Source organism: Tarenaya hassleriana, unplaced genomic scaffold (genome assembly GCF_000463585.1).
Source record: "Tarenaya hassleriana unplaced genomic scaffold, ASM46358v1 Cleome15, whole genome shotgun sequence".
NCBI classification, from domain to species: Eukaryota; Viridiplantae; Streptophyta; class Magnoliopsida; order Brassicales; family Cleomaceae; genus Tarenaya; species Tarenaya hassleriana.
In genome coordinates, this window is record NW_010964923.1 from 171,688 (window position 1) to 196,453 (window position 24,766).

A 24,766-nucleotide genomic window follows, 5' to 3' on the forward strand; every position below is an offset into this window, starting at 1 on the left:
TATATATATACATATATTTATATATATGTATATATATGTATGTATATATATAAATATTTATATATATGTATATGTATGTATATATGTATGTATGTATATAAATATTTATATGTATAAACATTTATATATGTATATATATTAATGTTATGTAATATCAGAAGTTTAACTTGGAGCAGTTGGATGATTGTCAATTGGAACTCCAGGGTTAAGGAGGATTGAGCTGGAGCAGTGGAAGGATGGGTGACCTACTGGGAAGTGAGTTGCGGGATCGGGATCGGGATAGATGTCGGAGTTGGGGTCGGGGTCGGGGCTGGGGGATCGGGATCGGGATAGATGTCGGGGTCGGAGTTGGGCCGGGGGATCGGGGTCGGGGCTGGAGGATCGGGATCGGTGCCGGGGGTCGGGATCGGGATCGGGATAGATGTCGGGGTCGGAGTTGGGCCGGGGGATCGGGGCTGGAGGATCGGGATCGGAGCCGGGGGTCGGGATCGGGGGGTCGGGATCGAGAATATATTTTGAATTTTTTGTTGGAATGTTCCAACGGATTGCGGTTGGAATTTCCGTTGGAAAATTCCAACGGATATCGGTTGGAAATTCGGTTGGAAAATTCCAACCGATAAATCCGTTGGAAATCCGTTGGAAAATTCCAACGGAAAAATTCGTTGAAGTTCCGTTGAAAATTCCAACGGTTTTCCAACGGACACCGTTTTCTAACGACGAAATTCCAACGGATTTATCTGTTGGAAATCCGTTGGAAACGTTAATTTCCAACGGAAATTTGGTCATTTCCAACGGATTTGCCCGTTGGAAATGACCATTTTTTTTGTAGTGAGAATACAAGTCTTGTATTCCCATCTTGACGGTTAATCTACGAAGATGATCAACCACAACAGGTTTGGTCAAGATGTCTGCTAACTGTTCAGAAGCCGAGATGCGAAAGGGCTTGATAAATCCTAATTTAATCTATTGGCGGACAAAATGACAATCTAATTCAACATGCTTTGTACGCTCATGGAAAACAGGGTTATGAGCAATGTGAACAGTCGAGAGACAGGGTTATGAGCAATGTGAACAGTCGAGAGATTATCACAAAATAGAAAAACAGGCTGCGAGATCACAATACCAAGCTCTTGTAACAAAGGCTGCACCCAAACTAACTCACATGAAGTTTGAACCATTGCTCTATATTCTGATTCAGCACTGCTCAGGGATATAGTCTGCTGCTTTTTTTATTTCCATGAAATCAATGATTTCCCAAAGAAAACGCAAAAGCCCATCATGGAACGCCGAGAGTCGGGGTATGAAGCCCAATCGGCATCAGTGTAAGCATTAAGCTTACTGTCTGATGAAGCAACATAGAACAACCCCTGAGCAGGATTGTGTTTCAGATATCGGAGGACACGAAACCCTGCCTAAAGGTGAGCTCTCCGAGGGGCTGACATATACTGACTTAGCTTTGTAACAGAAAAGCTAATGTTTGGTCTGGTTAGGGCAAGATAAATAAGCTTGCCATTGAGTTTTCGATATAACAGAGGGTCATCGAGTAACTCACCAGAATCCTGTCCAAGTTCTCCCGAGTATCCATGAGTTGTATGGACAAAAAAACTGATGTAGAATCCCTGTTTTGGCAAACAAAGAAGTGAAACGAAGATCATTAGCATTATCAGAACGAATACTTTTGATTGAGGTACTGTATTGATTCTCAACAAAAGTAATGAACTCAGGAAATTTTTGCAAAACATCACTCTTAGATTTAAGGAGATAAACCCAAGTACAATAACTGAAGTCATCAACAACTCAAAAGAAAAAACGATGACCATCAACAGTTGTCTCAGAAAAAGGTCCTCATATGTCAACATGAAGTAACTCAAAGGGAAAACTAGATATATGAGAAGAAACAGGAAAAGACAGATGCCTTTGTTTAGCTAGTGGGCATACAAGACATAAAAGAGAATTAGATATTGGGGTTTTGGAGATCCCTAAACGTGCGTTCACAACGGTTTCTAGGGTTCTAACTTTGGGTTTCACGCAGCGGAATATATAAAGCGAAACCCAATCAACAGATCTTGCATATAATGATAAATGTATCGATATACCAACCTGTTTCGTTCCAAGGACATGTCACAAACACTGAAATCCAACGTTCTCTATAGCTAGTCCACACTCACGGGCTTGCGTCTGCTAGAACATAATCTGGAGGTCGGGAACGAAACCGAGACAATCCCAGGAGAGAGAGAGGACAACCAAGAGAGAGAGGGACGAAAATTCACTTAACCTTAAATTATGTTTCATAAACATAATTATAAAGAAATTAAGGTTTCATTAAATCCATTGGGCCTTAATGGTCTTTCTCTTAACCATTAAGATATATTAGGCCAATTAGCCTTATTAATAAACATATGGACCCATTGGGCCACCTAATCCATCTAATGGATTTCTAATCAGTTTCGCAAACCGATCATGGCCAGAGTACCATATCCATCACTAGAATCATCAGGAGTGAAGGAAATCTGTTAAGACTTGTCAAGGGAATGGACTCTGACATTAGAAGGGTGACAAAGACGGTGATGCCAAAGATCAAACGTTGTGGTTGAGAGTGCAATGCATAAAGGTGTAGACATAGGAACAGACGATGGAGATGTGTGCTACATCTCATAAATATAGAGGTTTTGAACTTGTTTACCCTTGCCAATCATCAAGCCCTGAGTAAAGTCCTGAACCATATAAGAGTCATGAAAAAATGCACAGAACAAGAAGACTGTTGAGTTAAAGAGCTGACACTAAGAAGATTATAATGAAATGATGGAATAAACAAAACAGAAGATAAGGTAATAGAAGGAGACAGGATAACAGTCCCAGACTTAGAAACCAAAATAGACGTATGATTAGGAAGGGATACAGATACAGCTGCTATGTCATGAATCTCATAAAACAATTTCAAATCACAGCAAACATGTGTGCTAGCTCCTGTATCCAAAATCCAAACAGCTGAGGAAAAGTTCATGAAAGGGGCTGATGTTGCAAAAACAAGATGAGAAATAAAAATACTTGAAGATGGTGGGGGTAGGCAGAGCAAGATTTGATTCCATGGAAGAGGGTCTTTGACCCTTTTGCTGAGATATCAACTGAGCTAAAAACGACTGAACCTGCTCCAAGGTGTTCTGTCCTGCATAATCATTAGGAACACCTTTTGTCGAAGCATCAGTAGAAACCAAGGTTGAATCAACCATATTAATCTTGTTCTGCAACTTATTAGAAAACTGAGGTCGAGATTTAGATCCTGAAGAGCGAGAATTCCAATCAGAGTTTGCCTTATAACCTGGTGGGTAGCCATGAAGGGTAAACCATCAAAAAACAATGTGGCTTGTCATGCCATAGTGGGTACAAACAGGTCGAGGGCGAGGATTTGAAGGAATAGGGCTAGGATTTTTAGTAGGTGGAGTGGAAGAAGGAAAAGAGTAAAAACGGGAAGGATTTGTGGTGATTTGGAAGGCAACAACATCAGGGACAGTCGAAACATTGAATTTATGTTGTTCTTCCTGGGCAACAAGGTTAAAGGCACGAGTAATATCAGGTAATGGGTCAGTCATCAGGATCTGTCATCTAGCATACGTAAAAGAGTCATTCAGTCTCATCAGAAAACGGACAACATTCAGTCTCTCAAATAGCCTAGACCACTGATCACTAATACGACATTTACACCCTCCATAGGTGCAACCTTACAACAACAGACATGCAATGATTCATAGTGTTTCAACTCTTCCCACAAGGTATTTAGTTTGGTGAAATAAGTGTTCAAATCAAGAGAACCCTGATAGGGGTTGTCAATCTGGTGTTGGATGCTGTAAATCTTAGAAACATTGGTTTGAAGAAAACAATTTTGGAGACGTTTCCAGATTTCATGAGCATCCTCCATATAAGAAATCAAAGTGTGAATATTCGGAGAAACAGAACTATTCAGTCAGGTACATACCATAGCGTTACAACGCAACCTGAATCATCCTTGTTGTCCACTGGTTGCGGCTAGGGGTGGGCACGGGCGGGTACCCGGACTTTTCAGGATGTCTTTATCTCGTTCTCAGTCTCGTCGGGTTTTTGATTGGAATGTCTCGATCTCTATCTCGCGACGCCCGGGTACCCGAATCTCGGATACCCGAGACACGAGTTTGGGTACCCGCGAGACCCAAACCCGAACTCGTGCAAAATTAAAAAAAAATCTGGACAAATTTACGAAATTAATACACCAATAACATAAAATTCAACATCTAAATATATCCAAAATACCTCATAATAATTATAAGTTGAATAAAATCCAAAATACATCATGATTCATAAGTTCAACAACATAAAGAAAACATAAATTTCACAAGTTCCACAACGTTCCAAACATATCCAAAATCCATCATAATTCTTGAACACATATGAGGAACATACCTTCACAAACAAAAAAATATATATATGTAAGTTAGAATGAAAAACATGTTAGAATCAAAAATCAATAACAAAAAATATTGAAACACCTCATCATTCGGTTAAATAACCCGCTTCTTTGTCAAATGTAGGCTTTGATGGAAAATCTGTAAAATTAAATATCTAGTTAGACTATATTGAGTATGCAAAATCTTACATATACGAACAATCAAGTAATAAAAAATATACCTTCTTCAAAGGCAGAGAGATCATCCAACATTGCTTGTATAGTGACCGGTGTCGTATAATCCTTTCGAATCCAATCTTGGGTACAAATGAGTGCTTCAACAAGTCGGGTACTTAAAGAGCTACGGTATGGATCTATAACACGACCACCTGTACTAAAAGCAGACTCGGAAGCAACGGTTGATACCGGTATAGCCAACACATCTCTTGCCATATCAGAAAGAATGGGATATTTGGAACCGGTATTTTTCCACCAATAAAGAATATCCAAATCTTTGTTCTCTTCATTCTCGGGAACATCCTCCAAATAGGCTTCTAACTCATTCTTTTTGGAGGTGTGCCCAGTGTCTCTATAGTTCCTAAACATCTTAAGCAAATAAGCATCTGATGTACGCTTTGCCAATTCAGAACTAGTCCCACTTGATGTCACTTCTGAGTCCACTTGGCTACTACTTGACGATTGAGTTTCAACAAACCTATTTGACTTGTAATATTCAAACAGATTTTCCAAGGCTAACTTCACTTTTCCAATCATCTCACTGGCCTTATCTTCATCGGTGTAGATCTCCTTAATCATAAAATTGACATATGTCAACTTAAATCGTGGATCAAGCACAGTTGCGATGAAAATGATCACATTGATGTCATCTGACAACCAATATTTGTCAAATTTCTTTTTCATCCTCTCAGCCATAGATCGTTTAAATGGATCATCACAATCCATAACCTGTTGAATCTTCCATCCTACAGCAAAAATCTCCTTCATATACTCATTCCCCGTGACATATCGTGTACCAGTCACCTTCAAAGTAGCTTCGTAAAAACATTCAAGGATTGGTAATAAGGACTCTACATAATCCCAATCAATAGCTGTTGGAGGACCAAATCCATTTTTCCTCAAATCAGCAACATACTTATCATCCATAGAAGCAAGCATATCAAATCCCGACCTAAGTTTTATAGCCGACTCCAACATCAGATATGTAGAATTCCACCGAGTTTCAACGTCTAAACAGACACCACATTTAGTGGACAACTTTTTACGAATTAAACATTCCTTGAACTTGTCTGCTCTACTTGTCGAGGATCTAACATAACGAACAGCACCTCGAATTCTAAATATAGACTCATGTATCTCAGACAAACCATCTCTAACAATCAAACCCAAAATATGAGCCCCACACCTCATATGCAAGAAATCCCCATCAAGTATGCTTGTTCCACTTTTTTTAAACTGTCTCTGCAAGTATTTGATTCCCACATCATTTGAACTTGCATTATCAACCGTCACTGTCAAAACTCTTTCAATTCCCCATTGAACTAAACAATGCTCAACAAACTTTCCTATGGTTTCACCCGCATGATTAGGGATAGGACAAAAGTTTATGATCTTTTTCCTCAACTTCCAATCATCATCAATATAATGAGCTGTCAAACTCATATAATTGATGTTTTGGACAGATGTCCAAGTATCCGTCGTTAGAGAAACACTTCCTTTGAATCCCTTGAAAAACTTATGCAACTTCATCCTCTCTTCGAAAAACAAATTCATGCAGTCTCTTACAATCGTTCTACGTGACGGGATAATAAAACGGGGCTGGACAATCCTCATAAATAAGATGAATCCCTCCTTTTCAACAACGTCGTTAGAGAAACACTTCCTTTGAATCCCTTGAAAAACTTATGCAACTTCATCCTCTCTTCGAAAAACAAATTCATGCAGTCTCTTACAATCGTTCTACGTGACGGGATAATAAAACGGGGCTGGACAATCCTCATAAATAAGATGAATCCCTCCTTTTCAACAAACCTAAATGGCAACTCATCTATAATGATCATCATCACTAAGGCTCTTCGGGATTCTTCCTGATCAAATGTCATAAAAGATGGAATTCCTACTGAAGAGTCACTTTTCGACTCATGAAACAACGTCGTTTGCTTCAATTTCTTACTAGTTCTTTGATCCGCACTCTCATCATCATAACGGGGAGCCTTTTTACATATCCTCAAGTGCTTAAGCATTGCACTAGTTGATGTACCCGCTACAGTCATGCAACTAATTGATGTTTGACAATAATTGCAAACAGCTCTTTTACCATCCGGGTTTCTTTTATAGTGGTTCCATGCATCAGATTTAATTTTAGGTACCTTAATGTCAGCACCCGAAGGCTCCGGTTCAGTTGCTTGAGGAGCCATAGAATCCTGAGGTATATTTGCTTGGGACATCGCAATATTTTCCTCTGAATTTGAATGTTCTGCCGTAGAAGACATAAATCTGCAAATACATACATATGTTTATTGTTAAAAAAAATTAACAACAAAGAAATCATCTAAACCAATAAAAAAAATCTACTTTCTATAATCTGTATAATCTGAAAAATTAACAAAAGAGCAACAATTGAACACGGATAAAGTTAAACCAACATTGCCGAACATCGTCGAATACAGAGGAACAGAGAGGAAGAACATTTACCTCGAGGACAACAGGGCAGAGAACAAATCGAGGCAGAGTATGGCAGAGACGGCTCAGCCGAGAGAGAGAGAGACCGAGACCGAGTGCAAGGCAGATGCCGAACTGAGAGAGAGAGTACGCCGCTACAGTCATCAGAGACTAGAGGCTCGCGACGAGGGAGAAGATAGAAGCGTAAGGCGAGGGAGAAGCTCTTACCGAGAGAGAGAAGGAGGTGGATGAACCCGAGACCGACAGCACGCCGAGAGAGAGAAGTCGAGAGCACGCCGAGAGGGAGAGGCCGAGAGCACGCCGAGAGAGAGAGGCCGAGAGCACGCCGAGAGACTCGCGACGGCGAGAGTCGAGAGGAGAGAGACCGGACGTGAGAGAGACTGAGCGGCGAGAGCGTGAGAGTCTGAGTGAGAGAGATGAGAGAAGAGTAATTAGGGTTAGGGTTGTTTAGGAATAGGTAGTTTTGCAAATATGTTAAACATAAGGGGTATTTTTGTAATTTTTTATATTTTCGGGTACCCGTGAGATAACCCGTGTAGAAATATCAAAACCCGAACCCGAAACCCGAAACTCGGGTTTTATAAAATAAAAACCCGGCTTGTATCTCGTTATCTCGTAAAACCATATAAACCGGGTACCCGCGAGATAGGGTACCCGGAAACCCGCGGGTCTCGGGTAAAAATGCCCACCCCTAGTTGCGGCAGAGTACCGAGAATAAACCCAAGTTTATTCTTAGCCAAGAGGGCTTTGCGAACATCGCGCGACGAGACACCATAGTTGGCCTCGGCCCGAAGTTTTTCCGAAACCAGAAAAACACTGGATGAATCTGCAGCATGTAAAAAAAGGGGGATCAGAATAAGGATCTCGAGAAATCGAAGAACTCGATGGAGCAGAGCCAACAAGAGTACGGCTGGGAATAGAATCCTCAGAACCCGGTGAAGTAGTAGTCGCCATAAAGGAACGAAAGAAACCGGGAAAAGAAAAATCAGAGTAAGCAGAAAGCTTATTGGCTCTCTCATACCATATGGAAACCAGAAATAGGAATGGAAACTTTGTTGAAAAAAAATTTCTTTCTCCATTGATTATTAAGCGTCTCCTTTACATCATTTATATACAGATAAAAAGGAATCTAATGCAAAACTAATTTACAACAACCTAACAAATTCAAAACAAAATGATAGGTGTCGAAGTTACAAATGACCAAATTAAAACCGCTGAACCAGAATTGGTTTTGATAACCAAAGCTGAAATAATAGAGATAACCGAGCCATTTGGTATGTAAACTCTAAGATCATTTGTCATATGATGTTGAATGGATCGAAAAACATTTACGACGACGTCCATAACATGTTTGAATCGCATGACATGGTACAACGCACATGATAGAGTGGTTCCTATTTTGTAATGTAAGAACGATCGGTTGATTAGTAGCATGACCCGAGATTAGCGATGTAAAACGGACTTGCTCGGTGCAGCTCGGCTCAGATTGTCCTGAACCAACCAGTTTTGAGTCCACCTCACTGTAGTCCGTTTTTAACGAGTAAAAAAATCCTGACTCGATTCAGATCGTCCTGATTCGCGAGTTGACGCCCGAGCCAAATAAAAATAAAAATAAAAAGTATTAAAAATAATAAAATATTAAAAACAAAAAATTTAAAAAATTCTCGTTTGTGAGCAAACTCGTGGATTTGCCAAGGTGGTGGTTCACGAGAGTTCGGCTCGTGGCAAATTGGATTGTTTGATCTATTTTTTATTCGAACTCAAATTTTCTGAGACCAGATCAAAAAATATGGGTTGATTGGCAAGCAAATTCCATTTTGATATCACTGGTTGAGAGACACTTGATAGAAGCAAATTCTTCTTGAACAATGTTGGCATTAATGGGAGACATGATTGTCCAAGGAACCATATGTGTCCTAAGAAACGGGGCATATGCACTGTCAGAAACAGCATAGACGGACCATGAGGGATGTGTCAGTCGGAGCATCAGTTGACGAGGAAATCTCGAACGTGGTCTATCCTCCTTCCGAATCCACCACAACTGGATTTAGCGGTGAAAGCTCGCTCGGTCTGTCGTACAAAGGGGTTTGGTGCACTCCACCCCGAATTTTCGTTGATTGTCATGTAAAACCGACAAAGACAGGATATCTGTAAAAATCCGTATATCTGATCTGTATCCACCCTATAACAGCCCGGACGCTCCGGGGTAGTGCCCCGCATGCCTCATCAAATCTGTATGGACGTAAGTGGACACAACACACGGACCATGAAGCCCCCACACACATGCAACGTCCACGTATATGATTCATGAAGAAATGGACATGCCCATGTTACAAGGAATGAGCCACGTAATCCATATGATTCATTATGCCATTCAAATCCCTTAATATATCCTTTGCATTTGGAGATAATCTAAATTACTTTCCTTTTTGTTTTCATGTATCGTTGTCATTTTATTTTGTTTCTATTTTCTTGTAATTTTATTTCCATTTTTATTTTCTTCCTCCTCCTTACTCCTGTCTGTAGATTATATTATATAGGGAAAATGACATTTTCCTATACGAATTGTTTAAAATGTGATTTTTTCCTACACGAACTTTTAATTTGACAAAAAACTACACCAAATTATCAAATGTACCAAATTGATATACGAACTAGCCAATTTAACTGCAATTTCCTACACAATCCGAAAACGGTGTTAAATGTTCGTTAACCGATGACGTGGTACGCTACATGGCGTCTGACATGGCACGCCACATGGGAAATTTTGCCATGTCAGCATGCCACGTCAGAATTTAAAAAAATATAAAAAATCTGAAAAATTACAAAAAAAATAAAAATAAAAAACAGATAAAAAACAAAACAAAAAATCCGAATAAAAAAACTGAAAAAAATAAAAAAAAAAAAAGTAAAAAAAATACACATATATACATATATATATATATATATATCTATATACAAATACAAATATAAACATACATATGTATATATGTATATATGTATATATATGTATGTGTATATGTAGGGGTGGACATATTATTCGAAAAAACCGATCCGATCCGTTATTCGATCCGTATTCGATCCGAAAATTCGGATATCCGGAGTTCACGGATCGGATACGGATATTGGTTTTCAAATATTTGTCGGATACGGATCGGATACGGATATCAAAATAAAATTATTCGACATATCCGATCCGATCCGTACTTTTTAGTAATTTTAATAATATATGGTTAATTTGGCAATTAATTTATATATAAGGGTAACTTTGCAAATAACAAAAAAATGTTAGGGTTTTTCTTCAACTCGCCGCAGGTCATTCTGCGCCTTCCTCCCCCATTTTTGTTGGTCTACCGTAGATCTCAACATTTTTTCTAATTAGATCTTTCACGTTCTTCGGTGTATATATATATATATATTGATAACACGTTAGGACAGAAAATGAAGATTCACAAGTTCAAGTGACAAGATCCGCAAACTGACCAACCGAATCGGCCTATTGAAGAAAGCATATTCCAGTGTCCACATCGAAGAGTCCTGGTTTAAAAACTCGTTCTTCCTATCGCATATATTTGGATATAAAGGTACAACATTCTCCAATCATGAAGTCATATTCAAATTGCAGTTTCTTGCGATTCAGACTGTGAGCTATTTTCTTTAGTGATTTTTTCTGCAATTGGCTTTCCGTAAATGAATGTTCGTCATCTATTTCCTTAGAGAAATTCCTATTCAGATTGTGGTACGCAGATTCTGTTTGTTTTCTGTTTGAATTTTGAGGTTTCTAGAGAAACATCCAAACTCTTTGAATTAAGACTAAATTAATTCAATTTCAAGAGAAGATTATATTGAACACGACATGAAGTTTTTCATTGTTGTTCAAAGAATCTGAGCAATGAACGAACTTTTTTTTGGTAAATTGTTTGATGGAAACTTTTGTCAGGTTCCTCCATTGAATGCAAAGTTGTGTTTGAGTTTTTTAATTTATTTTTTTATGTTAAATACTAATACGAATACGGATATTTGCAAATATCCGTGTTTTTTACGGATATTTGAAATTACGAATATCCGAAAAGTTCGGATCGGATACGGATAATGAAATTTAATATTTGTACGGATCGGATACGGATACAAATTTGTGAAAAAATCCGGATATCCGATCCGTGCCCACCCCTATCTTTTTTTAAACTGTCTCTGCAAGTATTTGATTCCCACATCATTTGAACTTGCATTATCAACCGTCACTGTCAAAACTCTTTCAATTCCCCATTGAACTAAACAATGCTCAACAAACTTTCCTATGGTTTCACCCGCATGATTAGGGATAGGACAAAAGTTTATGATCTTTTTCCTCAACTTCCAATCATCATCAATATAATGAGCTGTCAAACTCATATAATTGATGTTTTGGACAGATGTCCAAGTATCCGTCGTTAGAGAAACACTTCCTTTGAATCCCTTGAAAAACTTATGCAACTTCATCCTCTCTTCGAAAAACAAATTCATGCAGTCTCTTACAATCGTTCTACGTGACGGGATAATAAAACGGGGCTGGACAATCATTTTTTAAGATTTTTTCGGATTTTTTAAAAAAAAATCTGACGTGGTATGGCAAAATTTTCTGTGGCGTGTAATGTCAGATGCCACGTGGCGTGCCATGTCATTAGTTAACGGACATTTAACACCAAATTCGGATTGTGTAAAAAATTGCAGTTAAATTGAATAGTTCGTGAATTAATTTGGTATATTTGATAATTTGATATATTTTTTTGTCAAATTAAAAGTTCAGTAAAAAAATCACATTTTAAACCGTGCGAGTAGTAAAATATAATTTTCTCTATTATATATGAATAAATTCAAGTCTCTTGCAATATTTTATTCCTCTCATGGTTGTCCATCCGAAACCACATTCATAAACTCTCACACTAAGAAGATATGACAATGGGACTTCTGACAGTACGAGAACCGTCCGACCAGACCAGAGTTGCCGACTGGAAATCCGCCGAACTAATCCCCGAAACCTTAACAGTGAACGGCTTTTTCTCGCCGACCGATTTAAAAGACAGGGTGTTGGGCTCGATCTCGACCTTTAGATCCGAAGCAGCAGATACCACTTTCGCCTTGTACGTCGAGCTTGCCGGCCCGACATTGGTTACAGTTCTCGAAAACGTGATTTCCGAAGGCTTTGATGACGAATTGAATCTAGCGCTCATCGAGGGGTAGTTGAGATCTTTAATCATCAAGTTCAGTCCTTTCGGACAACTCACGGCTCTTCCCGCGATGACTTTAAGCTGGATGGCAGTGTAATTCGCCGAACAAAGCATCTTTAAGTAGTCATCTCCCGTTGTTTCGTAGACAAGTCCCGGATCCGCTGCCTTTGTCGGGTTCAGATGTCCCGATCCGTACGCGAATTCGTTCGCGTCTTCGCTGATCGAAGCGTTCATCGGCCAAGCTGCAAAAAAAATATACCTTAAAACTTAGGTCAAGGTTATCTGAAAATCGAACGTATAGAGATCGAAATGTTTCGGGTTTAGTTACTTACCAGTTGTCATGATCGCGGATTGGATAGCGGACGGGGACCATTTCGGGTAGACGGTCTTGAGATAAGCCGCGACGCCAGCTACGTGAGGACAAGACATGGATGTTCCGGACAAGAAATTGTACGAGGAACGCCGTCCATCGTCGTCTGTGGATACCAGGGGAGCAAAAGGCGAATAAGCCGCGAGTATATTCACTCCTGGAGCCATTATATCGGGCTGCAATCACGTTTTCAACGTCATATTCCCAGATGGAGCTCTTCAAGGAAACGCGTGTATGATTTTGATCAGGGGTCGGAAACTTTTGACGTATTTTTTACCTTCAAGATATCACCTAATATAGTGTTCGGACCACGAGAAGAGAAAGGGGCAATAACAGGAGCATCGGCACCGTTTGTCGTCTCAGTTTTCAGTATAGTTCCTTCTGGTTTCCTGTCAGACAAATCGACAATATAAACAACTTGAGAAAATGGAAATTTTCGGGTTTACGAGACAACGAAAAAGGATCTTACGTTGTCGAATTGATGTAAGATAGAAGCAATGAGTACTGATCTTGAAGCACGAATGCGACGGGAATTCTTCTGTTAATAACAGGATGTGAAACTTTTCCCTGAATGATGGCTCCGATAGCTTTAGAAGATATGAGGTCGGTTCCTAGGAGCGACTCATCGCACACCAGAATCTTTCCAACCAGTGACAGATCGATGCATCCCGGTTTGCATCTCCTGTGGAAATTCGCCGCAAAATCTCGATATAAGATTCAGGGGTTTCGTGTTCTTAGCCATTCAAAACAGGGGGAGTTTTCTACCTGGCATCTTCCTCGCTGCAAGATCTCGAACCGGATTTTCCGTAAGAGAACGGAAAATTTGTTCCGTTTAGTTTGAAACTGTTGATCGAAGTTCCCTGTTAGACCGATCGCAACGGTTGAGTTGACAACATAAGCTTCAAGCCTCAAATATATATGAACTGAAAACTTACAGATAGTTCTTTGCCATTTCCAAGGGCAACCTTGGTGACAAATTTACGATCCGTTGTACTCGCTGCGACGGTTAGAACCCACGGAGAGGTACTACCGGTCGATTCTTGCCTCTGGCCGGTATTTCCCGCCGAGTTTACGGTCAAAATACCTTTCTCCATTGCGTGAAAAGCCGCGATAGAGATCGGGTCAGATTCCAAAGGAGCAGGGGATCCTCCCATGGAAATGGTAATAACGTCGACGCCGTCAGCTATAGCATCGTCAAAAGCCGCCAAGATCGCTCCAGTATCACACATTGGACCGGTGCAGACTTTGTACATAGCGATTCTGGCCGAAGGGACACCTCCCCTCGCCGTTCCGTTTGCTATCCCGTAGAAGCTTGTGCCTTCTACTTTGCTCCCTACAGCAATTGAAGAAGTGTGTGTTCCGTGACCTTTGAAGTCCCGAGCTGATTCACTGACGTAAAACCTCGCTCCGATCAACTTGCTGCATTGGTGGTCAACAAAAGGCGGTTTCGGGTTATCGTATGAATCAAGAAAGGTTATGAATTTAGGGTTTGAAAGAGTGCTTTACTTGTTACAGGTGAAGTTCGATCCTCCTTTGCAAACGCCCTTCCATTTTGCGGGGGGAGGGCTGAGGCCTTTGTCTGAAAAGCTCTTGGACTCGGGCCATATCCCACCGTCGATAACCCCGACGACAATATCACTCTCGGCCTCGGGGTTATGTTTGAATTCATCGCCAAACCCCATGAAATCCCAAGATCTCGTCGTATGAAGATCTAACTTCTTGCTCGGAAATATTGAGACTACTCCTTCCATGGCTGCGAATGTTCGTTTAGATTCAGAAAAACGGTGAGAAAAATCGAAGAATACAATACAAAAACACGAATTCTTGATGAAAAATGTGTCTGAAAACTCACCAGAAAGCTTCTCTCTTTCGGATTCAGTCAGCTTCGCCTCAAAGCCATTGAAACTCCTTCCGTAGTTTCTGACCAATGAGTTTTCAACAGAACTGCAAAAAAAAATGAAGTAAAGATTGATCAATAACGCCGAAAACGTAAACGGAAAAGCGATATAACATCGAAACTTGAGGATACTTAACCTGGTAACTTGTTGAAGGATGTGTTGATGGTGAGACGTAGCTGAATATTGACTGTCAGAAGGGAGAGCTCCCATATAGACGATGTACGCCTGCAAGTATCGTTATCACCACTGTTATAATCCTTTGAAGAAGGAAAAAAAGGTTTTTCGGATCGAAAATATCGGGAAAAAGACAAAGGGAAACTCGCCTTTCGATCATCCTCGACAGTTGCAGAAGCCGAGGATAAGCAAAGAAGGAGGAGAGAGGAGAGGGTGAGGAAACTAAGGGAAACCATAGTTGAGTTTGAGTTTGAGTTTCAGTTTCATACATGAATGTGGGGCATGTTTATTATATAGACATGAAATTTGGAAATGGCTCTGCATTTTTTTACTTGTTTTGATCAATGAATTGCATCTTATGACTTTTAATCATATTTTTATCAAACAAGATTGTATGAATCTGATTATAAATTCCTTCGTTTGGCCAAAATATGTCAGATTCAATTCCATATTAATTAAGGTGCAAGAAACAGATTTCAGAAAAGAAAAAAAAACCATGTAAAAAAAGGACATAACAGGTACAAGTGCATTCATCCTTTGCATAAATATATCAAACATCCTTTGAACATGGTCTCAAGTTCGGTTGCGCTTTCTCATGGTCTGTCAATTTATCTAATTAAGCTTCGATTCATGCATGCATGGCCGTATAAATAACCATAAATTCTTTTTTTTTCCCCTCTATCGGCCTTATAGGCAATTGAGTTTTAGCCACGAAGAAATGGTTCCATCATCGCATTTGGTAAGAGAAATCTCGATTTCTCATTGTACCTTGATCTAAATACAGAACAATGCCATCTTTTAGCTTTCTAAACATTAAAAAAAATGTTACAAAAATCATATTATTATGGAATTTATTATTACAGAACTGGGATTTTTATTTTTGGTTAATTTATTGTCGGGGACGTTGTTTGTCTGCTCGTCTCTTTGCCCTTCTCTCCCTTGAACTCATCGACGTCTTGAATCCTTTCTCCTCATTCTCTGATTCTTCCATGTCTCTGAATGATCTCTGCAGAAAAAAAAAACAAAAAAAAAACACTTTCATACTCAGTTTAGACACAGACAACTGAATCAAAACCCTGAATCGTTTTTTTTTTTGAATTTGAGATTTGTTTTTGAATAAGAAGAGCTGGGTTAATAATAATAATAATAAATAATGATGATGATGATGATGATGTTTCTGATGTAAGAGAACCTCTCGGAGCTCGGAGAAGCTGACGGCGTAGAAAGTGACAGCGGCGGCTGCAATGATACCAAGAACTGGCACTCCTATTTGGTTTAGGGCATCCATCTCCTGTTTTGCCCTTTCTTCTTCGTCTTCCGACAAAAACCTTAATGGGGTTTTTTTTTTTTTAAGAATCTTTCTTTGTAACCGTGTGAAGGAGAGGCTGAGAAGCAGATAAGGTAAGGTAAGGTTTATTGGGCGGGTCAAAATTACCCGAAAATCGAATATACACGGATTCGAACCCAAACCCGCTAATACTCATAATAAGAATCTGAATCCGAATCCAAATAATATAATTTCTTAAAACAATTATCCACGCGGATACCCGGATAATTTTATAGATTTTCTAAAAAAAATGTAATTGTTTGGTCATTTTTATCAATCTCTTGCAAATTCTTTTTATTGGGTACTTTGATCACAACTCATATCTTTTTAAAACCACATTTTCAATTTTTTTTTTAAATTTTCTTACATAAATATTATTAATATTATTTATTAGAACAGTGCGTCAAATGCATTAAATATTATTTTTATACCTCGTATGGCGAATCTAAGTGACATGGAAATATAATGAAAATGAAAAGATCCCTAAATTTATGCATAAAAATCAAAACTTTTAAAAAAAAGGAAGGAAACCCAAACTTCAAAAAGATTATATTATATGGAAATTAAATGAAAAAAAAAAAGAACAAAGCATTTCCAGACAAGTTGAAAAAGAAAAGGGTATTCGCCAAACAACTACAGATCTGGACATAACCTTACTAAGAACAAACAAATCACATTAGAGATGTGATGAAATTCTGAATTTTTTTTTTTTGGGGTCATGGTCTAACAATCCTAGTGAAGACACACATGTATAAGACAACAAACTATGGAAGCAAACTCTTATAATACAAATCAAACCTAAGAGGAAGAGAATATATATATATATATCCAATGAACCTATGACTGACTGAGAAGAACAAAAGAGGCCTCCTATATGTTTGTGTAATAACCTTCCTCTCCAACTTCCTTTTCCTCCTTGAAAATCTCAGCATCATCAAAACCTGTTACATTTGTAAGCTTTTTTTTCTCATGTTCCGGTTTTTTTTTTTTGGTAAATTGGTCTGATTACTATGTAAGAACACCAGAAAACTTTTTTTCTTTTTTACCTGTGCCCAAATCTTCAGCTTCATCAACAATGGCTGCTACTTGAGACCTCTTACCCAACTCGAGTGATTTCCAGTCCGAGCTTCCATTCCCTTCTACACAAGCTTGGTTTTTCGAAAGCCATTCTTCAAGAACATCCATGTTGTTGTGTGATAATGGGTCTGCTGAATCGTCTCTGCTTTCGTGATCCCTGCAAGAAGAGACGGAGAAATCCATCATCGAAACGAAACGAATATAGAATTTCGTTTTAAAACGGGCAATGCTTTCGACTTACCAGCGTCTGAGACGCATGTTGTATTGGACAAACACGAGGTCGCTCAGCCGTTGTTGCTCGAGGCAGTTCTTTGATTGGTAAATCTTTTCCATCGGTATTAGGTCTCTCCTACATCCGAATGATGAACTGCAAGTCTGGCTAAGAATACGTACTGCAAAACGTGAGAGATTCAAGCAGCTTTCTCCGTACGTAGACCACCATTCAGCTGAGAACCAACCAAGCATGAGAAGAGAGTGTCAACTTTACAAAACGATGTAAAAAATCCCGAGGGAGAGACGGCTCGGTAGAAGATGGAGATGCAAGTGTCGATTCACAGAGACAGTCCCGAGTAATGGGCAGACATGACTTTGATCAAATCCATTAACCAGAATATAATGAGAAAACATGGAAAGAACTAACAAAATGATCATACTCATCATACCGGGAAGCATTGTGTCCCGAGCTCTAATCGCCATATTCCTTCCAAAAACTCCGACAGCGTTCTTGTACGAGGTTATCTCCTTGATGATTTTATCTTGGATGGTGACATCAGGGACTAACCTCTCGATGCAATCAAATACTGCTGCAGAAAGGATCTCGCTACGCATTTCTTCAGCGGTGTTATAGAAGAACTTGGGGTTAAAAAAGAAACCGGCAGCATGCAAAGGAAGAAGCCTTTGCTGATCCCACCTGCTATCTATAATTTTCCAGTAAACTATGTAATCCTCTCTCTTAACAAATAGGTTCTTAATTGCTTCCTTTGCCCGGTACAGTGCTGCATAGACATACCCCATTGCAGGCCTCTTTTCAGAAAAAGCTATCCTCACAACTCGCAAAAGAGGATCCGTTAATTGGTTTAATAGCATAACCGCCTTCCAGAAGGCTTCATCGTTTATAGTATCAGTCATTGCCAATCCACCTGCTTCCTTCGAATAAGAACAATCGTTCCACTCTGGTGAAATAACCATAGCCTGCAAACTCGGTTTTAGATCGGCTATCCTTCCCAAAGTCGCAAAATTTGTGGCGGAACGGCCACATGCTGGTCGCACGATATCATTACCGGAAGTAAATCTCCACATCAGATTCAAAACACCGCTATGGTTGTAAATATATCTTGTGATAGATCGAGCCTGTTCGATTATATCGCTTATCCACTCAACCTTCCCAACATCCTCGAGCATCCTATCTATGCAATGAGCAGCACAAGGAACCCAATAAATAGAAGGATATGCATCCATCAACATCTTCCCAGCTGCGACATAGTGATCTTCATGTTTCGTAATCACTTGAACGACATTGGTTTCCCCAATTTCTTCTACCACCTCCTTAAGAAGCTCGTATAATTTATCAGCAGAAGTTATAATCTCAGACGCATCCACAGACTTCAAAAACACAACTTTTTCTGGGCAGTACACCAAAAAGTTGAGGATTTTTGGGCCATTTCCGGAGTCCAATTGCTCAACCAAAATGGAACATCCTGTCCTCTTCCACAGTGGCCTGCTTTCATCAATATCCTTCTTCGTTTCCTCTACACAGTTCTTCAGTATCCAACCTCGGAGATCATGTTGCGTGGGGATAGACATCTCGAATCCTCCAGAGACAACTGCATCAATCATTGGTTGGAAATTAACAGAATTCACCGCATCGAAATCGGCTCCAATGTCGAACAGAAACCTTCCAATTTCCATATGAATCGTCTTCTCCCTGTCTTTGGAGGATGGTTGAACAATGTTTTTTACACTACTAATAGCCACGGGAATTAGATTGCCCATATCTCTAGCCATCAGGTCACTAATGTTAGCTGCAGACCCATCAAGATTTGCGGAAGAAAATGCATTCTTCCTACTCCTGTAAGTTCTCTGCTTCGTTCTGCCAGCCAACAGGCTCGGGTTCGGTACAACAACATCTGAACCTGGCGACTTGAATCCATTATTCACGTCAGAATGGGCAACCGACACGTCCAACTCGGAAGGAGGGAAATAAGCTACGGGCAACGGCTCTGGACTCGATTTTCGCCTCTTCCTCTGCCGTCTCACAGTCCCATCCAGACACTGCTGCAAGAATTGGCGAACATCTTCCGGGACTTGATCGCAAATGGTGCCTTGACCCTTTTTACCCGCGAGGTGCTCCTTTACCCTGGTTATCCCACCACCCTTAAACATTTTCCGACAGTAGAGACACCTCATCTGTACTCGATCCCCGTACTTGTAGACTTCACAATGCTTCCACGCGCTGTCCTGTTTCTGCGGCGTGAGAGCTATGGGCTCCAAATCCATTTCCATTTTCTCTTACCGATAACCCGATTCTTCTTCCAAGGAAATAAATGAATCCCAGAAAGGGAATTAATTATGATGTCCAGAGCTGAGAGGCTTGCACAATCTGAGCTCCAAAAGACAACCAGTACAAATTCAGACAAAAGAAAGAACCGAGGAAGTACATTACTGATTCGAACATTCTGTATAAAAGTAACAAAAAAATCCCATGGTCGACACCAATTCCGAGAAGTTATCAAAAAAAAAGTTCTGATGATAGATTTCGTCCATAGCAATCGCAATACATAGCCCAGAACATGACTTTTCCCAACAGAATACAACCAAGTTCGGACAAAAACCCTGGATCCTCGAATTAACATATCACGAGATCAACAAGGCAAGGAAACAGCAGCACAAAAAGCTATCAAATTTGGCAGAAACGAAGCCAAATTCCGAACAGTAACCAAATTCCCCTAATAAAGTCACAGAATTTACGCGAAGAATCTAAAACCAAGCACCGAAACACCAAGAATTTGCACCAAAACCCGACAAAAGAGAATCGAAATTACCGCGTTTGAAATTGTAAGAACACGAAACATTAAAGAAAAAAATAAGACGGAGACGACCTTCGGTATTGCAGCTTGTGACCGGTTAGGGAATCGAGCAGTCGGTTCGGTGAAACAGGAGAAATTCCGGTACAGGCGCTTCGGTTCCCGCGAAATCTTCGACGGAACGAACCGGAGAAAAGGATTCGGACAAAACGGCGGAGAGAATCTGAGGATAATTAGAAACATGCAATGTCTTAATATCGAGATGACCGGCCCCGTTAGGGTTCGAGGGAAGAAGTTCGGCAGCTATTCTGGTGAGAAAACGACAAAAAGAAATATGACGTCATCTTAAGCCCTTGTTTGGCTCTAACTTTATTTTTAACCCTGAACCGAATCGATTTTTTAAATCCCAAGGGCTAAACGGCCTCGCCACAAAGTTTACGAACTAATTATCTCGCAGTTAGCCCGAATTTAATAAGTAATTCAAAATTTGCCCCTCTAGTTGTATTTGTTACCTCTGACCCCTCAAAGTTCGGGTTATACGTATCTACAAGGTTCTCGCTTTGTCGGGTCGGATACACTCTCTTCGTCCTGGTTCAAGCATTCCGTCGAGCAGGTTGCATACGTTCAAACAAAACTAACGTGGAGAAATTTTTCGATCCGTCGAAGCCTTCTTTCTGTAAGATGGAGAAGCTGCTCGAGAATCATCAGTTTGCGACGCATGCCATTGCCGCATCTGCTGCCGTCTCGCTAGGAACGGCACTCACTTACCCTCTCGACACCGTCAAAACCATAACCCAGGTCGGTCTCATCCTCTGTTCTTCGATTCTGTGTTTGTTGAGTTGCAGTTCGCGAGTTTGATTGTCTGGGTTGAACCGCAGGTGGGTTCAGGACCGGGTAAGCAATTGAACCCTTCTCAAGTCGTGAACAGGATTCTTCATTTCTCCGGCAATTCAGGTGGATGATACATGAACTGATTCTTCTCTCCTCTCTCTTCATTCTCCGGTTATGTTTGTAATTTTCTGGTTTCTGATCAGGAAAAATGGCTTCTTTTTTGTATCGATATGTCTTGTGAACAAAAGCAGGTCTATATGGTGGTCTCGGGTGGTTAACCATCGGAAGAATTTCTGGTTTGGGTGCTCGCTTCGGGGTCTTTGAGATTGTAACAGCTTTCTACAAAGGTATTGTTTTTTTCATTTTACCAGCGATCTATCACTTGATGATAGGGGTATGAAGAATCAATGTCCAAATTACTTTCTGTAAAGTATCATGCTTTGAGGATTAGATATTGTATTTTGCTTCTCTGCAGCTCGATTGAAGAATCCTGTTATTGTTCATCAAGTTATTTGCATATTCTTTGTCAATCTCGATTCTTCTATGGATAGACAAAGTAGCATTTCTGGTTCATAAATTTGTACATGCTAGAATGTCTTTCCATTCATTCACCAAGTTTCTTTCTTCCTTGCATTCCTCAGAAACTTTCATGGTTGAATCAACTTGGTTGTACGTACGATGTAGTTTTTGAAATCGTTAAGAAGGTTCTTATATAATTTCGTTCGTCTCAGATGGTCGAGAGGATAACAGTTTGAATGTCAGCGAGGCCTACCTAGCTGGAATGGCAGCTGGGGCAGCAGAAACACTGATGACTTCTCCATTCGAGCTGCTCAAAGTCCGAGAACAAGTGGCTGCTGCCTCACGAGCTCCAAATACCGCTGCCGTTGCAGAAACCGCACACACTCCACAAGTGATTTCGAGATTGCTGAGAACCTACACTCCAGATTTGAGGGCATTGAACCAGACAGTGGGTCTCCTGTCTGTCCTAAACCCTAAACACCCTAACATGACAGCGGCCTTGCAAGAATACCCATGGATGATGACTGGAACAGGGAACCCACCGTCGGTCTTGGACGTTAGGAGGCCGTTTGATGTGGCCTCTTTGGAAGGATGGAGAGCATTGTGGAAGAATCTCCGTTCGGGTATTGTAAGAGATTCCCTTTACGGAGGAATATTCTTCGCGACATGGCAGTTTTTACATCAGGCAATGCTCGATTGGAAGGCGGTTGGGATGAATCCTCCACCCAGGTATTATTCATTCATTCATGCTCTGTAAACCACACTTCTGAATCTTCATCATAGTGATCTTGAACAAGTTAGGTTCATTTGAAAACTGAAAACTATGTTCTTTCCCTTTCTTAGATTCTAGAAACCCAGAAAGATACAGACTTTTAAGTTATCAAAGGCAGTACACTGAGTTCATCATTTTCTAAACCTTTTTTTTCCCTCCAAATTCAGCACCAACGAAGAAGTTGGCCCGTTATCTCCGGTGGCCACGAGCCTGGCTGCAGGGTTTTCCGGTGCCATTGCAGCTGTTGCATCTCATAGCTTCGACACGGCCAGGACACGAGCTCAGTGTATAGTTTTGCCAAAGGTAACATTCCCCTTCCATGTCTTTAACCATAAAATGAGTCATCTTGCTCAAGAAAGGTGAGAACTTTAAGCCGTTCATTCCTCTTCATGATCAGTATATTGCCAAGGAGAGGATGTTTCTGAGATGGAAAAGACCGGGGAAGATATTCGAGAGATGGACAGGAATTCACCCGACGGACAGGAATCTCTTGTCGCGGGGAATGTGGTTAAGATCGGCTCGTTCCGCTGTTGCATCGTCTGTTATCGTCGGGAGTTATTTCATGGCTGTGGATTTCCTGGTTCCGAGATGAAACAACCGGCTCGATCTTAATCTTTTGTCTACGATGGGGAATTCTTTGTTGTCACCCAAACAATGGATATGATCAATAGCAGCAAAAGCATCTCTGATGTGAGATTCCAACAGTAGAAACCCTGATCGTGTAATCCCTCACAAAAAGTGTGTTCTTCATTACAACAATAAGGTAAACAGTGAGCTTTAGTTTATGCTTCAGCTGGTTAATTACAATCTGTAACCTTTAGGGCTACAGATTTCTGATCTGAATCAGTTGTTGATCAAACAAGTTATAGATGAAATGCCCATTTCAATGTCGTTCCGACATCAACAGTATGAGAAACTCAACATTGCAAAATTCCAGACATTTGCCAATCGATTCAGTTTCAACGAAAATCAAAATGAGTAACATAAAGAAAAATCCAGAAGAGATTCCAGATAAGAAAGGTCTTCATGAAACAAAACAAGGGCCAACATTCTCTCCATAGAATCTCTAGAACTAAAACAGTGCGCTGTAAATTCGAAAATATAAAAATAAAGCCAAGGTCGGTTCGATTCCAAAAACAACACATAGTAGCCGTTTTTGTTTCTCAGAACCTGAGCTTGGTGAAGAACCACCTGTTCTTCCCGGTCTTGAAACGCTCCTCCATCCTGGCCTTGGCCTCCTTCAGAGCAGTGACCTTCTTGTCCTTGGACTGGAGCGCGTCGATCGTGACGACGTCCTTCAGATCCACGTCGAGGGTGTAACGAGTGGGCATCAGGTGCTGGTAGTTGACGAGCTTGACGAAGCACTTAACCCTAGATTTCTTCGCCGTCTTCTTCGCCGAGTCCTTGCGGATGACCTTCGCCGGATACTTCTTGATTCCGGCGACGAGGCAGTGACCGTACGGCCTCTCGCGGTTGCCGTCATCGAAGGAGCGGATGATCACGGCCTTCTTGCCGGCGTACCGACCTTGAAGGAGGATCACGGCCTTGTTCTGCTTCAGGAACTTCACCATTTTCTCCTCTCTCTCTCCGAGTCGTCTTTCTAGCCGCGAAAACCCTAATGACAGCTTCAGTGAGTTTTATATCGATACCAGAAACCCTAGTCGATGGCAAATGCGTAATATCGGGCCAAATTCGACCAAATTTAAATGGGCTTCAAATTTTATGGGCTTCACCTAAAACAAGGCCTATTTCTTTTTTGGCCCAATTTTCAAAATATTATAATATATACACTAAAATGTTAAATTATTATTTCCTAAGATTATGTATCTCTAATAGGAGAAAAATATCTGAAAATTTTTGAATTTGTAATTTTTTATAATATTAATTTCTGAATTTGTATGTGCATCTATTTATTTCCGAATTTATATTTTTTAACACAGTATTTCTTAAATTTACATTTTTAACACATTAATTCCTAGACTTAAATTTTTTAATACAGTAGTTTTTAAACTTTGCTTCAATGAATTAGTGATATAGACGATTATGAAACTGTTAAATAAATTTAGAAATTACTATATTAAAAAATGTAAGTTCGGAAATAAATAGGTGCACCTACAAATTCATAAATTAATATTATAACAAATTACAAATTCAGAAATTTTCAGATATTTTTATGTTATAATAATATATTGATATTCCGTTTATTAGATACCCATTTCATATTTTTTTTATTTATATTTGAAAAAGAAACATGTTTAAATTAGGTTTATTACAACTAATTGGTTTGTCCCACAAAATTCCATCTCCGGAAAGACAAGTTGCCTAAAAGTGTGAGAAACTTTATTTCCCTCCGTACGATTTAATAATGTTTTTTTTACATCCCATACGCACCTATCCTTTTTCTCTGTAGCTTCTCACATATTAAATGTGGTGTATTATGTGATATATATA

The 24,766-nt window shown here is 40.0% G+C and overlaps 5 protein-coding genes across 5 annotated transcripts; 1 reads left to right on the forward strand and 4 right to left on the reverse strand.

Moving 5' to 3' along the window:
• Positions 1-12,037: 12,037 nt before the first annotated feature.
• LOC104808520 (subtilisin-like protease SBT4.13) lies at positions 12,038-15,002 on the reverse strand. Its single transcript, XM_010534209.1, has 10 exons — positions 14,916-15,002; positions 14,729-14,817; positions 14,547-14,638; positions 14,201-14,447; positions 13,630-14,113; positions 13,460-13,554; positions 13,164-13,376; positions 12,972-13,083; positions 12,657-12,870; positions 12,038-12,566 (listed from the first exon to the last, which is right to left on the reverse strand). Exons 1-10 carry the CDS (start codon positions 15,000-15,002, stop codon positions 12,040-12,042), a joined length of 2,160 nt encoding a protein of 719 aa, XP_010532511.1. The 3' UTR covers positions 12,038-12,039.
• Positions 15,003-15,506: 504 nt separating this feature from the next.
• LOC104808521 lies at positions 15,507-16,155 on the reverse strand. Its single transcript, XM_019202026.1, has 2 exons — positions 15,959-16,155; positions 15,507-15,772 (listed from the first exon to the last, which is right to left on the reverse strand). The coding sequence occupies exons 1-2, from the start codon at positions 16,052-16,054 to the stop codon at positions 15,656-15,658; spliced, it is 213 nt and encodes a 70-aa protein (XP_019057571.1). The 5' UTR covers positions 16,055-16,155; the 3' UTR covers positions 15,507-15,655.
• Positions 16,156-16,673: 518 nt separating this feature from the next.
• On the reverse strand, positions 16,674-20,478 carry LOC104808522. The gene is made up of 5 exons (XM_010534210.1): positions 20,269-20,478; positions 17,833-19,769; positions 17,412-17,616; positions 17,140-17,327; positions 16,674-17,034 (listed from the first exon to the last, which is right to left on the reverse strand). The coding sequence occupies exons 2-5, from the start codon at positions 19,670-19,672 to the stop codon at positions 16,964-16,966; spliced, it is 2,304 nt and encodes a 767-aa protein (XP_010532512.1). The 5' UTR covers positions 19,673-19,769; positions 20,269-20,478; the 3' UTR covers positions 16,674-16,963.
• Positions 20,479-20,665: 187 nt separating this feature from the next.
• LOC104808523 (mitochondrial arginine transporter BAC2) lies at positions 20,666-23,107 on the forward strand. Its single transcript, XM_010534211.2, has 6 exons — positions 20,666-20,991; positions 21,072-21,147; positions 21,276-21,371; positions 21,756-22,272; positions 22,483-22,618; positions 22,713-23,107. The coding sequence occupies exons 1-6, from the start codon at positions 20,875-20,877 to the stop codon at positions 22,905-22,907; spliced, it is 1,137 nt and encodes a 378-aa protein (XP_010532513.1). The 5' UTR covers positions 20,666-20,874; the 3' UTR covers positions 22,908-23,107.
• Positions 23,108-23,238: 131 nt separating this feature from the next.
• On the reverse strand, positions 23,239-23,938 carry LOC104808524 (60S ribosomal protein L27-3). Its single transcript, XM_010534212.2, has one exon. The coding sequence runs from the start codon at positions 23,884-23,886 to the stop codon at positions 23,479-23,481; it is 408 nt and encodes a 135-aa protein (XP_010532514.1). The 5' UTR covers positions 23,887-23,938; the 3' UTR covers positions 23,239-23,478.
• Positions 23,939-24,766: the final 828 nt, after the last annotated feature.

What these genes read in the sequence shown, in the direction of transcription:
- LOC104808520 (XM_010534209.1), bottom strand. Translation starts at nt 15,002, where the DNA reads ATGGTTTCCCTTAGTTTCCTCACCCTCTCCTCTCTCCTCCTTCTTTGC. An exon ending in ATCCTTCAACAAGTTACCAG is followed by an intron (nt 14,639 to 14,728) that starts GTTAAGTATCCT and finishes TTTTTTTTGCAG; the next exon opens with TTCTGTTGAAAACTCATTGG. An exon ending in CGAAAGAGAGAAGCTTTCTG is followed by an intron (nt 14,448 to 14,546) that starts GTGAGTTTTCAG and finishes GAACATTCGCAG; the next exon opens with CCATGGAAGGAGTAGTCTCA.
- LOC104808521 (XM_019202026.1), bottom strand. Translation starts at nt 16,054, where the DNA reads ATGGATGCCCTAAACCAAATAGGAGTGCCAGTTCTTGGTATCATTGCA. An exon ending in GCTTCTCCGAGCTCCGAGAG is followed by an intron (nt 15,773 to 15,958) that starts GTTCTCTTACAT and finishes TTTTTTCTGCAG; the next exon opens with AGATCATTCAGAGACATGGA.
- LOC104808522 (XM_010534210.1), bottom strand. Translation starts at nt 19,672, where the DNA reads ATGGAAATGGATTTGGAGCCCATAGCTCTCACGCCGCAGAAACAGGAC. An exon ending in TCGGGACACAATGCTTCCCG is followed by an intron (nt 17,617 to 17,832) that starts GTATGATGAGTA and finishes GTTGGTTCTCAG; the next exon opens with CTGAATGGTGGTCTACGTAC. An exon ending in AACATGCGTCTCAGACGCTG is followed by an intron (nt 17,328 to 17,411) that starts GTAAGTCGAAAG and finishes CTCTTCTTGCAG; the next exon opens with GGATCACGAAAGCAGAGACG.
- LOC104808523 (XM_010534211.2), top strand. Translation starts at nt 20,875, where the DNA reads ATGGAGAAGCTGCTCGAGAATCATCAGTTTGCGACGCATGCCATTGCC. An exon ending in GGGATGAATCCTCCACCCAG is followed by an intron (nt 22,273 to 22,482) that starts GTATTATTCATT and finishes CTCCAAATTCAG; the next exon opens with CACCAACGAAGAAGTTGGCC. An exon ending in AGTGTATAGTTTTGCCAAAG is followed by an intron (nt 22,619 to 22,712) that starts GTAACATTCCCC and finishes CTTCATGATCAG; the next exon opens with TATATTGCCAAGGAGAGGAT.
- LOC104808524 (XM_010534212.2), bottom strand. Translation starts at nt 23,886, where the DNA reads ATGGTGAAGTTCCTGAAGCAGAACAAGGCCGTGATCCTCCTTCAAGGT.